Genomic DNA, 15,311 nt, shown 5'->3' on the forward strand with positions numbered 1-15,311 from the left:
TCCCTTTTTCACACTGTTATGTTACTTAAAGTTTAAAGTTTCTTTATTAGTCACAAGTAGGCTTACATTAACACTGCAATGAAGTTACTGTGAAAATCCCTCAGTTGCCACACTCCGGTGCCTGTTCGGGCCAATGCACCCTAACCAGCACGTCTTTCGGACTGTGGGAGGAAACCGGAGCACCCGGAGGAAACCCACGCAGACACGGGGAGAACGTGCAGACTCCACACAGACAGTGACCCAAGCCGGGAATTGAGTGCTAACCAGCGTGCCACCCATTCGAATTTGTTTGGGAAAATTCCACCTCTTATTCTTAAACAGTGACCCCATGTTCTAGATTCTCGCACAAGAGGAAGCATCCTCTCCACATCCACAGCTCTAATATTACACCTGTGCTGAAGTGCATTCTTCTGGCACATATTTTATCATTGTTTAGGGGTTATTTTCATTTTTGGGGGGTGAGGTTGAATATCTTCAGGCTCATTCCCCATAAATGTTACCCCAGGACCTCACAGTCCTCCCCAAGACCTCATAGTCCTCCCAATGACCTCATAGTCCTCCCAATGACCTCATAGTCCTCCCAATGACCTCTTAGTCCTCCCCACGACCTCTTAGTCCTCCCCACGACCTCTTAGTCCTCCCCACGACCTCTTAGTCCTCCCCACGACCTCTTAGTCCTCCCCAGGATCTCATAGTCCTCCGCAGAACCTCCGTCCTCCCCAGAACCACTTAGTCCTCCCCAGGACCTCTTAATCGTCCCCAGAACCTCTTAGTCCTCCCCATGACCTCTTGGTCCTGCCCAGGACCTCTTAATTCTCCACCATAATGGAGTACAACCGTATGGCCATCAGAAATGACATAGCTGTCTCTGAGATGGTTTCGCTGTTGTGAGTTACTGGCTGCCTCACATTCCCACGGGCAAGAAAAGTATGTTTAGACTCAAAACCAAAAATATAAAACTGCTCCACAAAACAATTCATGGCTGTAGTAATTTTATTTCAAATGATATTACAACTAACAGCTCAGATAGTGACAATGAGTTAAGTGAGTACATCCTGTTACAAATACATTCACCTAATTATGGTCAAAGACAGAGAAATTACTGAATCATACATGTAAATGTCTGTAAGTGACTTAACTTATTGGTGATAGAATATATTACACATAATGGTTGTTAATACAAGTTATTAGTATAGGTGTAATCAGTACAAAGTATTTTTCATCATCGATTTGGTTTTAATGTAACACTCCTCATCTTGTCAAACATCCTCTCATTACCCCAGGTTACTCACATGTTCCTCCAATGAGCAGCAAATAATGATACATAAAGGCAGAAAGATACGACTGATTGGCTAAACTGCTGGCCCTCATTTCTCTAATAATGTCAAGTTAACATTCTTAATTCAGAAAAAAAAGTTAAAATTCTAGAATCATTGTTTTCGAAAGCAGGTCAGAGTTTACGTGACTCCAATTCGATGTTAACTGTGCATTTAAATTTTCATTGTCCATTATTCTGCCCATGTATGAAGTCAGAAAAGAATGTGACTGGCCTATAGCAGTTCAATAAAAGAATCTTTCTTGAACTTTACAGACAGAAGAAAATAAATCCCTTTTTTCTTAACGGAACCTGTATTTCTTTGGAGTGTTGAACGGAGAGGATTCACTCTGTCTCGATGCGAGCCTTAACATGACGGGTGTAAACTGAATTTCAGAATCCCTGATATCCACTTTGTTTTTGGCCAGAATAAAGGAGGTGTCAAAACTAATCTTACCTTTCAACTGATGAGTCTGTTTTAATATTATACTCACCTAACCGCCCTTTAGAAAAAACAACTAACCAGTTTTATTGTAACTCAGGCAATCAAATAATTAAACCAATTGAAAATCCCCTTTTCCTCAAGGTTAAACTCAAAACAGCAGCAATAAGATAGATGGAAGTGATTGTGATAACAATGGATCTGTTGTTTAACCCCTTAACCGCTGGTAACACGCAGACTTGCTTAAACCCTTTGTAAAACTAATGTGATTTCATTTCACTCATTTAATCTGAGTCATTTACGTTCACTTTGCTAATGTTCCAGAAATTCTAAATGATCAAAACCTTTGATACATATTCACCAAAGTAAAGAATAAATTTACAGAAATGTTCAGTAGAAATGAAACCATCGCTTTCCCGAGAAACAGTAAAGGAGTTGCAACAATGCTTTGAGCAATGCCAGGTTAAAAATATATAGTTATGCGAAACCGGAATACATTCTGAGCATGCTAATTTAAAATTCCAGCCCTGTTAACCAGGCAATGCTGCCACTGCAATCCATGGCTGTCACTGTAAATATTATCACACAGAGGGAGATACATATTTCTGACTAACTGAAATTGCTTTAAGACTTTAACCTCCGTTACTGAGCATCCCCAGCAGGTGACTGGGTTCCATTCCAAGCTGCTGGGCGATTCTTTGAACATCAAAGCCCATGTTCATCAGGAGCTGGATCATGTTAACTTCCTGGCCTGTGACCTGGTCACGAAGAGCGGGGCAGGTGGGGTTACAGTGTGGCAACCGGCACTGATCAATCAAATGGAAGGAGCAGTTTCTCACAGGCGCTCTGGAACTTTTATTGTCCTGAAGACTTCGGTCCCAACACTGTAAAGCTCGGTTCAAGGAAATTCCCCTCACCTGAAAATCCAACCAGTTGCTAAAACAACAATATTGAAGAATGGTTATACAAGTACACATTGTTGGAGTAATAAAGAGTCTAGCTTGGCTCTACATAGAAACATAGAAGATAGGAGCAGGAGGAGGCCATTCGGCCCTTTGAGCCTGCTCCACCATTCATTACGAACATGGCTGATTGTCCAACTCAATGGCCTCTAATCCCGTTCGCTCCAAGTGCTATATCCAGCAGCCTCTCGAATACATTAAATATTTTGGTATCAACTGCTTCCTGTGGTAACGAATTCCACAGGCTCACCACTCCTTGGGTGAAGAAATGTCTCCTCATCTCCGTCCTAAATGGTCTACCCTGTATCCTCAGACTGTGACCCCTGGTTCAGGACTCCCCCACCATCGGGAATATCATTTGTGGTTTTAACAGTTTTATTGGTGTGGCCAAATAAAACTCTCTTGAAAGTTTCGAGCAAACTTTCAACTTCAGTACAGCGTTGGACCAAGTGTGTCCACCAATGGTGAAGAATCGGCACGGGTTTCTGTGCTTTTGGGGTATGTCTGAATCCAATCATATCATTCAAAGTAGTTTGAAAATATAACCATTTCATTTACTATACAGCAGTTTTGAAGATTTCCTTTATTATTCTTGGTAAAATGGTCAAGACTGAATTGAGAGTTTAGGATTTAAACAAACTGATTAATTTTAGATTCATATGAGTACACGAATGTCTTCAATTTTTACACAAATTGTCCAATGTAACCTTAGCAAAAATCCTGAAGAAATGTCCTAAAAAGTCATTGATCCAGTCATTTCCCCCAATTTTTCAGTCAGGTTATGGTGGGAGATTGGCACAACTCCATGCAAATTCGATCAACAAGAAATCACAGGAATGGTACATGTTATCAACCAGATCAGAAAAAAGTTAAACATCAATAAATCCCTTCATTAAAATAGCCGACGTTAATATTAATTAACCAGAACTGAGTTTACAATTCAATCCAACACCCATCCCAGAAAATATATATTTAACCGCACAGTGCAGAATAAATACTTTATGAAATTCTATTATTTTCAAAATGTGCATCTCCTTCCAGCTTTACAAGGAATTTTTTAATTGTTTTGGTGGTTCCTGATGACAGAACGGGAATGTATCAGAATAACATCGAGTTGACAATGTAAATTTAAGAGTAAAAGATTTCAAACAGCGAAATCTAATGCCCCGATTTCCTGTTCTGCTCACACGGAACCTGTCACGAAGCCTTATCACTGGACCATCAGCAAATTGAACACGTGTCTAATACAAGACTGTTAAGGTACAACAGTGTGCCATTCAGCCCCTCCAGCCTGTTTCACCATTCCTTCGGGTCATGGTGAAATTATACCTCTATTTCCCACCCTTAAGCCACATCTCTTGATACTCTACAAAATTAAAGCAAAATAGTGTGGATGCTGGAAAGCTTTCTTTTTGCAATTGGTTCAGCAGCAACAGCCGACTGGAGTCAGACTTCCATGTTTCACTCCCTTGTGAGTGAAAAGTGTTCCCTCATTTAGTTCTGAAAAGTCGAGCTCTTAATTTAAGATTGTGGACCCCACTAGAGGAATGAGCTTTTCTCCATTTAGCTTAGCGAATCCTTTTAGCGTTTCAAACACCTTAATTAGATAACTCCTTAACATTCTAAACAAAGGAAATAAAACCCATGTCACTGCAGCCTCTGTCTCTGTCCTCTGGCTCCACCCACAGATTGCCCCCTTGGTTCCTAATGGGCCCTACTCTTTCCCTGGTTATCCCCTTCCCATTGATATTCTATAAGTATATCTTGGGATTTTCCCTATTTTTACCAGCCAGAGCGCTCTCATATCCCCTCTTTGCATTCTTAATTGCTTTCTTAAGCTCCACCCAGCACTTTCTATACCTCACTAATGCCTCCACTGATTTGCTTCCCTTGTACTTTTTAACCCCTTTCTTTTCCTTCTCATTGTATCCTGAATGTCTCTGGTCATCCACGGTTCTCGGGGCTTGTTATTCCTACCCATCACCCTGGAGGGAACATGTTGGACTTGCACCCTCCCCATTTCCTTTTTGAATGCCCCCCACTGCTCTTCTGTGGATTTTCCCGTTAGTAGCTGTTCCCAGTCTGTCCTGGCCAGATCCTGTCTTATTTTACTAAAATCCACTCTCCCCCAATCCAAAACTTTTTTTTGCAGCTTGTCTATTTCCTTGTCCATAACTAGCTTAAATTGTACCATGTTGTGATCGCTATCACTAAAATCCTCCCCCACCATCACCTCAACCACCTGCCCGGCTTCATTCCCCAGAATCAGGTCCAGCACAGCTCCCTCCTGTGTTGGACCCTCCACATATTGATTTAAAAAGTTCTCCTGTACACATTTCAAGAAATCTACTCCATCCAAGCCTTTAACACTGTGTATATTCCCAGTTAATGCTGGGAAAGTTGAAATCACCGAATATGATAACCCTATTGTTATTGATTTTACACCCCCCCCACAAACTGAGCACAGATTTGCTCCTCAATATCTCGCTGGCTATCTGGGGATCGATAATAAACACCTAACAATGTGGCTGCCCCTTTTTTATTCCTAAGCTCTACCCACAAAGCTTCATTTGATGCCCCCTCCAAGATATCATCTCTCCTCACAGCAGTAACTGACTCCTTAACTAATAATGCAACGCCTCCTCCTCGTTTACCTCCTCCGTATCTCACCTGAAGATTCTATATCCCGGAATGTTGAGTTACCAATCATGTCTTTCCTTTAACCGTGTCTCTGTGATGGCGGCTATATCACACTGCCACGTGTCAATCATCGCTCTCAATTCATCCCTTTTACCTGCAATACACCTGATGTTAAAGTAAAGGCCCTCCAGCCTGGCCTTACTCCCTTGAAACTTAATACAGCTGCACTCCCTCTGACTGGTTTGTTTTGCTGGATAATTCCACGCTCTTTTTTTTTTTTCCCCCATATTGGCCCTGGGGTTTTTCACTCTGGGTTTTCGCCTCTCCCTGGAGATCACATGGTCTGGAATGGGGGGGTGGGGGTGAGTTAATAGGTTGTAATGAACAAAGCATCGTAGCTGTGAGGGACAGCTCGGTGGATAGGATATTGGTATGTAGATAGGCTGGAAAATTGGGCGGGGATCTGTGGTGGACCTCAGTTGTGCCTTTGTCCTATATGGACCACCGTTGTGTGTGTTTGTCATACCTGGACACATCCCCTTCCAGTTTGGTGCCTCCCCTCAGCACCTAGTATAAAGGTGGCTGTCTCCTCCCCCTTGTTCAGTCCAGGTCGGTTAATTGTTGGGATCTGCTCCTGATTCTGTTGTGAATAAAAGCCTACACTTATATTGGCATATCGGTAGTCTTTCGCCTTATTGATAGTGCATCAGGATCCTGGATTCAGGATTCAATCCTGGACCGGGGAGCGGGCTTGGAGGGCCGAGGGGCCTGTTCCTGTGCTGTATTGTTCTTTGTTCTTTGTTCTTTGTTCTTATTCTGCTAACAGTCTGTGTCCCCTCCCCCTGCCAAATTAGTTTAAACTCCTCCCAACAGCCCGAGCAAAACGTCCCTCAGGGATGTTCTTCCCGTTCTGGTTCAGATGTCGGCCGTCCCGTTTGCCCATCATTATTTTGTGACACTAAGGAGGAGAAAGGACATCACCAATTTTGATCGTATCAGGCAGGAACTTTCAGAAGTTAACTGGGGGCATCAGTGGGAAGGCAAAGGGACAGCTGGTCAGTGACACGCTTTCAAAAAAGTGTTAACCAGGGTTCAGGGTCAGCACATTCCTCTTGGAGTGAAGGGCAAGGCTGGGAGAAGCAGGGAACCCTGGATGACTCGGGATATTGAGGCCCTGGTCAAAACGAAGAAGGAGGCACATGACATGCATAGGCAGCTGGGATCAAGTGGATCCCTTGAAGAGTATAGGGGGTGTAGGAATAGAGTTAAGAGAGAAATCAAGAGGGCAAAAACGGGACACAGGATTGCATTGGCAGATAAGGCAAAGGAGAATCCAAAGAGCTTCTACAAATACATAAAGGGAGAGAGTAGGGCCTCTTAAGGAACAACAAGGTCATCTATGTACGGATCCACAAGAGATGGGTGAGGTCTTAAATGAATATTTCTCATCAGTATTTACTGTTGAGAAAAGCATGGATGTTAGGGAACTTGGGGAAATAAATAGTGATGTCGTGAGGAGTGAACATATAACAGAAAAGGAGGTACTGGAGGTGCATCAAGGTACATAAATCCCCGGGACCTGATGAAGTGTATCCCAGGACATTGTGAGAGGCTAGGGAGGAAATTGCGGGTCCCCTAGCAGAGATATTTGAATCATCAACAGCCACAGATGAGGTGCCTGAAGATTGGAGGGTGGCAAATGTTGTGCCTTTGTTTAAGAAGGGCTGCAGGGAAAAGCCTGGGAATTACAGGCCAGTGAGCCTCACATCTGTAGTGGGTAAGTTCGAAGGTTACTGAGAGACAGGATCTACAGGCATTTAGAGAGGCCAGTTCGCTTGTTGTTGACTCTCCTACTAGCCATTCCGTCTTTGCCTTCACAAACACTTTTCCCTTGCATCCCTATTTCCTGAATGGAAAAGACTTCTTCCAACCTTCCTGTCAAACCCACCCTGACTCATTAACTAATAAAAGCAAAATACAGCGGATGCTGGAATCTGAAACCAAATGAGAAAATGCTGGAAAATCTCAGCAGGACGGGCAGCATCTGTAAGGAGAGAAAAGAGCTGAGGTTTCGATCGGTTGGAGAAGGATATAGATCAGTTGGAGATTTGGGCGGAGAGATGGCAGATGGAGTTTAATCCGGACAAATGTGAGGTAATGCATTTTGGAAGGTCTAATACAGATAGGAAATATACAGTAAATGGCAGAACCTTTAAGAGTATTGATAGGCAGAGAGATCTGACACAGGTCACTGAAAGTGGCAACACAGGTGGAGAAGGTAGTCAAGAAGGCATATGGCATGCTTGCCTTCATCGGCCGGGGCATTGAGTTTAAAAATTGGCAAGTTAAATTGCAGCTTTATAGAACCTTAGTTAGGCCGCACTTGGAATATCGTATTGAATTCTGGTTGCCACACTACCAGAAGGATGTGGAGGCTTTGGAGAGGGTACAGAAAAGATTTACCAGGATGTTGCCTGGTATGGAGGGCATTAGCTATGAGGAGAGGTTGCAGAAACTTGATTTGTTCTCACTGGAACGACGGAGGTTGAGGGGAGACCTGATAGAAGTCTACAAGATTGAGGGGCCTGGACAGAGTGGATAGTCAGAAGCTTTTTCCCAGGGTGGAAGAGTCGATTACTAGGGGGCACAGGTTTAAGGTGCGAGGGGCAAGGTTTAAAGGAGATGTACGAGGCAGATTTTTTGCACAGAGGGTGGTGGGTGCTGGAACTCGTTGCCGGGGGAGGTAGTGGAAGCGGATACGATAGTGACTTTTAAGGGGCATCTTGACAAATACATGAATAGGATGGGAATAGAGGGATATGGTCCCTGGAAGGGTAGAGGGTTTTAGTTCAGTCAGTAGCATAGTCGGTGCAGGCTTGGAGGGCCGAAGGGCCTGTTCCTGTGTTGTAATTTTCTTTGTTCTTCTTTTTTCTTTGTTCTTTGAGTCCAGATGACCCTTTGTCAAAAGCTAACCCATTTCCTCCCCTGCTGTGTGTTCACCTTTAGTGAAATGCTGAGAAGTTTTACTCGTTGCGATTAACAGAATTCATTTTTCAAAAAGCATTTTTGATACCAAAAGTCCCTTGTGTTGTTCATCATTAAAGACCGTCTGAAAATCTCTAACATTGATACCGAATGTTCAGAACTCATAAATGTCTAGGTCCGTAACCAATAACAACAGGAGAAATAATTGTTTGTATCATTTTGTTTACAAACAAATGAACTAAGGTTATCTCAGTAAAACTTTGCAAAATTTGGATTAATCCATTTCCTATCATTTGTTACCTTATTTTAGCGAGACAATGATTAGTTTAACTGGAACTTTGCCCTCAATATAAAAGATGATTTAAATATAGCTGTGGCAATGTGCTAATCTCTTGTCTAACAGCGCTGTGAAGGCTGTGACTGACACAGTGCAGATGTGCTCTGACAGAAGCTGCTCTCTGTATGTGATTTAATCCTCACAGAAAAATACAAATCCAGTTGTACTTTTAGGTAACAGTTTTCAGATTGTTTAACATTTTAATATCTTACCTCTTTGAGATCATGGTGTGTGAGAGACAAGCTGGGGCAAAGACAGCTCTGAAATAAAGATAATTAGAATTATGCACAAACTCTTAGACGGTGAACATCTGTATAGTGCACACATTTACAAAACACTCGAACTATACAGCTCCTTTCTCAGGCATCTCAGGCCGTTGAAATGAAAGGATTTATGAGCATTGCGTACAGATTGAGTGATTTACAACACTCTTGTAAGACCCAGAAATGTGCTAACTCACGGTTTAAATGCTTCCACACACTGAGAACTTAAATTATTTCAAGTCCTGGCAACAGTTTATAACTATTTAAAAATAAATTGCTCGCTGTTCTAATGAATACTTTACAGTCTTCCATGCCAGATTGCCTGGGTGTTGTCAATATCGACATCAGGCTGTGAGCATGTAATCCAGGCTGACAATTCACAGCAACATTTAAACCTTATTGCTCAAGGAAACATTCTTCAGATGCAAATGTTAAACTGACTCTATCTGCCTGTCGTCGTGCTGCAAGTGGACAGTTACTATTCCTGAGCTCCCACATAAAGAACAGCACAGTGCTTTCCCAATTTCCCACACAACACTCTTCCTGGAATTTGAAATTTAGAACCAATCCCAGATACAAAGCGATTGATCACAGATCAGTTATTGGGAAGGAAACTCCAGCACCACATACAGCGAGAGATCGATCCACTGTCAGTTTAAAGTTTAAAGTTTATTTATTAGTGTCACAAGTAAGGCTTACATTAACACTGCAATGAAGTTACTGTGAAAATCCCCTAGTTGCCACACTCCAGTGCCTGTTCGGGTACACTGAGGGAGAATTTAGCATGGCCAATGCACCCTAACCAGCACGTCTTTCAGACTGTGAGAGGAAACCGGAGCACCCGGAGGAAACCCACGCAGACACGGGGAGAATGTGCAGACTCCACACAGACAGTGACCCAAGCCGGGAATTGAACCCGGGTCCCTGGCACTGTGAGGCAGCAGAGCTAACCACTGTGGCACCGTGTCACCTGCCTGTTTTGCAGCACTGCCCAAGATGAATTTTGACATTTCCATTCCACAAGAACTCCAACATTTTCCAGAGACATCTTTCTCAAAGAAAGTTTGAGTTTTGTTTTCCCTGGGATTAAGGCTGTGGGGGAACATGATCATTGAAAAGAACTTAATTGTCCCAATATGTCATCTGTGTTGATGCTTGCTCAGGTTTTTCAGTGTGCGTGTGATTAAGCTGTCACTCACTTACTCAGCTAGTGCTACGTGAATGTTTTTACATGTTCCATGGATGTGTTCAGGTGTGTATCAGGAGTGTGCATCCCTTTGCTGCAGGAACAGAGAGGAAGAGGTTTCCTCGCTGCCTGAATTAATGTAATGTGAGGCAGCGTCACTGAAACTTACAACAGTCTCCCACCTACCCCCCACCACATCCCTCCGTCCACACACCCCCCCTCAACCTCTTCCAGAAGTGGCCAGGGAGCAGTGGGTAACTCTTGTTTCACTGAAGGGCAGACTGTAGCCAGCTTCAGGGACGTGGAGACAGACTATACACTTCTCTTCTTCACTGTTCCAATCACTCAGGTGACCCGGCCAGAAGCGAAACAAATGCAATCCACAGGAGGTTCCTCTATGCTTCGTTACGGTGAGAGGGAAACCCTCACTCCTCAAAGCAGCTGCCCACCTCTTGTGATTGAAAAGAAAGGCAGCTTTGATATCCCCGTGATGTATATTTTAGGAGTAGAATGATTATTGATTATTGCTCAGACTGGAATGAGTTACAATAAAAGAGAAGGTTCTGCTGGAGTCAAAGAGACTTGAAGTTCCCGGAGGCTCCGCAAGGTATACTAGCTCGAGGAAATACTCACTGTATACTACAGTGTACAGTGTGATTCTATAATATATACTAGATGGAGGAAATACTGTATATTAAAATGTACACTGAGGTTCTACAGTATATACTACTTTGAGAAAATGGCCATTGATTTAAAGGTCAATGGGATGTCAATGATGTCAGAGGAAACTCGTACAGATACGCAGAGTTGCAAGGAGGAGATCAGATATCCCTTGCCACCATCATGAAGCATTTCTCTGACTGCGAGTCCCGCTCATAATCTATCACCTCCTTCTCCACCTCCAAAGCAACAAGGGCCACTTGCTCAGGGATATCCATTGGCAGGTCATTTTGGACACAGAAATTATGCTTCTCACAGTGCGCACCAGATTGGTGAGACACACACGCTGGGGCATATCCATCAATACAGCAACTTCACCTTCCATTCCTCTGTGCTACAGCTCCAGTGGGAGGTCCTTTGCTGTTGCACACTTCAGCTACTCATTATCTAGAGTAACAAGGTGCCGGTTTTGTCCAAGAAGAACAGAATAATTCAGGAGAAAAACATCAAAACAACACCTGAGTAAAAGGCTAACTCAAAATTCAGAATCAGCATCAATTGCAGTGGCTACAGGAGCAGGTCAGAGGCAGGAATCCTGCGGCGAGTTACTCACCTCCTGACTCTCCAAAGCCTGTCCACCCTCGACAAAGCACAAGTCAGGATGGTGATGGAATACTCTCCACTTGCCTGGATGGGTGCAGCTCCAACAACACTCAAGAAACTCGACACCATCCAGGACAAAGCAGCCCTTGATTGGCACCCCTTCCACCACCTTCAACATTCACTCCCTCAACATTGCCTGCAGTGGTTCAGGATGTGGGGATGCCAGTGTTGGACTGGGGTGAACACAGTAAGAAGTCTCACAACACCAGGTTAAAGTCCAACAGGTTTATTTGGTAGCAAATACCATAAGCTTTCGGAGCGCTGCTCCTTCGTCAGATGGAGTGGAAATGTGCTCTCAAACAGTGCACAGCGGCACAACATCAAGTTACAGAATACTGATTAGAATGCAAATCCCTAAAACCAGCCAGGTCTTAAAGGTACAGACAATGTGTGTGGAGGGAGCATTAAACAAGGAAGGCAGCTCACCACGACTTTCTCAAGGACAATTAGGGATGAGCGTTAAATGCTGGTCTAGCCAGCAATGCCACATCCCATAAATTAATTTGAAAGTATTATATTTTGCTGCTTTACTTACGAGACGTCCCGCAGAGAATTCCTCAGGTCTCTGCCCAGATTCTGGATATAGTTCCATTGGTTTTCTGTGAGGGAGTGGCTTCCAAGTTGGATATTCTCCATTTTCAACTGTTCTTCATCAAACAGCCACTGCACCACAAACACTGGCGCTGAAACAGGAACACTGCAGGTTACACTGAGCCTCCAACCCACACAGAAATACAGAAATCTAACATGTTCAAAGCTCCATTTACATTTTAGGGACGAATACATCCTGTAGCCAAAGAAACATTGCCATTCATCTCCACGCCTGAACTGTTGTCGGCACCTTTCAGGAACGACTCCATTCCACAACCTGCACAGAGAGCTCTCATTAGCCCATTGTAAAACTGCAGAATAATGATAACATTTAACAACACAAGACGACAGGAAGCTGCTATTGAACCATTTTTAAAATTCATAAAAAGACCACACTTCCCTAAACACAAACAACTGACCCGTTCAAATGTATTTTTTATTTTCATCGTAACCTAGGGGATTTTCACAGTAACTTCATTGCATTGTTAATGTAACACTATTTGTGACGCGGATAAAAATAATAAACATTAAAGTTCCACAACTTTTTCCGCTGTTGCCATTTTGAGAACAATATCTCAATGATCTCCTTCAGGATGCACAACATTACAAACAAAAACAAACTCCGACACATCAGGAGGTCCTTGGCCATCAGTGGGGTGGCTGACAGGCCCCAAATCACACACCCCACCCCACACACATCCCACTCCCCCTTCCCTCCCCCACACACCCCACATCCCCCTCCCCACACCCCCCTCCCCCACACATCCCACTCCGCCCTCCCCCACACCCCCCTCCCCCACACATCCCACTCCGCCCTCCCCCACACCCCCCTCCCCCACACATCCCACTCCGCCCTCCCCCACACCCCACTTCCCCCTCCCCCACACACACCCCTCACACACCCCAGTTCCCCCTCCCCCACACCCCACTCCCCCTCCCCCACACACCCCACTTCCCCCTTCCCCACATCCCACTCCCCCCTCCCCCACACACACCCCCACACACCCCACTGCCCCTCCCCCACACCCCCCCCACACACCCCACTCCCCCCTCCCCCACACACCCCTTCCCCACACACCCCTTCCCCACACACCCCTTCCCCCACACACCCCACTCCCTCCTCCCCCATACACCCCTTCCCCCTCCCCCACACACCCCAATCCCCCCTCCCCCACACACCCCAATCCCCCCTCCCCCACACACCCCAATCCCCCACACACACCCCTTCCCCACACACCCCACTCTCCCACACACCCCACTCCCCCCCCCACACATCCCACTCCCCCTTCCCCTCCCCCACACATCCCACTCCCCCTTCCCTCTCCCACACCCCCCCACGCATCCCACCCCCCCACACACCCCACTCCCCCTTCCCTCCCCCACCTCAATTTTCAACTCCTGGGTGACTGATTTGAACTGTTTGCCTCCGTCTCTTTGTTTTGTCTTCTGAGAAAGGGAAATGGGAGATATTGGCCGGACAATATCCAGCCCATAAATAGCCTGATATGTGGCTGGGTCTGGGCTACAATATTCACAGTTTGCAATTCCACATTGTGGATGTGTGGACTTCTCTCTTTTTGGTTCCTTCTCTTTATGGAGCTATTGTCATGCAGGAAATGACGCGGTGAACTGGGAAATTAAAAATAACAAACTCTGGGAAGTAATCTGCTGCATTCACAGCAATAAACTGAATCCCCACCTTGAGTTTTTACAGGTTTTGAAAGATAATGAATTCGTTTGTTTACCTGAGTCCCTTTTTAATGACATGGTTTGGACTGCAGGAAGTTACATCTGGGCATTCAGTCTGTCGTGGTTGTTTATTGTCCAGGAACCAGCCGGAATCCACCAAACCCCGGACCTGCACATCAGCACCCAGCTGTGCCAGCAGATTAGATACCCGTTCAATATTCAGCAACACTCCAGTCCCACCAGCACTGCACAGATTACAAACCGTAAAGTTAGAAAAACCTCAAGGACTTCCAAGGACATTTCTTACAAGTTTCATCATTTATTCAATCTTAATTTTTTAATGTATTCTTACTGCTGCTGCAAATACTTATTTTATTAAAATACTCAGCTCTCCATCTCATGGAGAATCCAATACATCATTATATCAGATAACAGGTTAAATATTTAATTACATAATTATATCAAACTGGAATCACATTCCCAATCTTGGCGACAACAATCTTTTTTTTTGTTCCAAAATTAAAAGCTTCAAGCCACCAACCTGACTCCGAGTTAGTAAAATGTTTCACTTAATTTAAAACGCAAAAGTCGCAAAGAGAATTTCACCAATCACAGGTTGATGCCACAGAGGCAAAGAATTGATTGGCTCAAGTGTCAGTGAAGTTGTGTATTAAAGCTAAACCAGACGGCCTGTGAAACACAGCTCACAATCTACTTCACACTGAGAGGGGAAGGAACAATTGACAAATGGCAGGCTGGTTATCCATGATGGTGCCTACTTGTTTTGAGAATGGTGAGGAATAATCTCTCAGAAGTCAAACCCTAAGGAGAGTGGAAAGGTAGACAGTCTTCTGGCAAAGCGGCACAGTGGCACAGTGGTTAGCACTGCTGCCTCACAGTGCCACGGACCCGGGTTCGATTCCTGGCTTGGGTCACTGTCTGTGTGGAGTTTCCACATTCTTTCCGTGTCTGTGTGGGTTTCCTCCAGGTGCTCCGGTTTCCTCCCACAGTCTGAAAGACGTGCTGGTTAGGGTGCATTGACCCGAACAGGCGCCGGACTGTGGTGACTCGGGGAATTTCACAGTAACTTCATTGCAGTGTTAATGTAAGTCTTACTTGTGACTAATAAATGAACTTTAAAAAGAAACGGAAATAGGTCAAGGGAATGTGTTCCCTCACAACAGAGACAAGAGGAAAATTGAGAAATCAGAACAGTTTAATAGTGGAAAAGGAAACTGCGAGATATGGAACTGATCCAGAAGCTGGAAACTAGGCTGCAGGAGATCATGTTTCACAGTTTCGGTTTGTTTGAAAAGAAACCTAGGGCCTGATTTTACCATTTTGATTCTAAGTGCTGAATCTGGGAGTGTTTCAGATCCGACAGGGAAACCTGTTCTCAAGCGCCCCCATACGCACTCTGCCTGAAAAAAGAATCGCGGGTCTGAACCGCGCTGTGGGCGGGGCTTGTCACGCCCAAAACGCTCAAAGCTCTGAACTGCGCATGCGCAGTGAGGAAAAAAATTTGAAAATCGCGCCCGTGTCACATCACTCCCGGGCCACAGAAAGCGGAGAAAGCTG

The 15,311-nt window shown here is 44.6% G+C and overlaps 1 protein-coding gene across 1 annotated transcript in view; it reads right to left on the bottom strand.

The window, feature by feature from the left end:
- Window positions 1-977: 977 nt before the first annotated feature.
- The window catches only part of LOC144510882 (carboxylesterase notum2-like), a 36,977-nt gene continuing 22,643 nt past the window's right edge, over window positions 978-15,311 (bottom strand). The window contains exons 8-12 of the mRNA XM_078240928.1: window positions 13,790-13,978; window positions 12,221-12,321; window positions 11,989-12,136; window positions 8,894-8,941; window positions 978-2,693 (exon numbers count right to left, since the gene is read on the bottom strand). Of these exons, the coding sequence (XP_078097054.1) occupies window positions 2,390-2,693; window positions 8,894-8,941; window positions 11,989-12,136; window positions 12,221-12,321; window positions 13,790-13,978 (790 nt within the window). The 3' untranslated portion in view covers window positions 978-2,389. The remainder of the gene's footprint in view (window positions 2,694-8,893; window positions 8,942-11,988; window positions 12,137-12,220; window positions 12,322-13,789; window positions 13,979-15,311) is intronic.

Source organism: Mustelus asterias, chromosome 23 (genome assembly GCF_964213995.1).
Source record: "Mustelus asterias chromosome 23, sMusAst1.hap1.1, whole genome shotgun sequence".
In the NCBI taxonomy this organism is placed as follows: domain Eukaryota; kingdom Metazoa; phylum Chordata; class Chondrichthyes; order Carcharhiniformes; family Triakidae; genus Mustelus; species Mustelus asterias.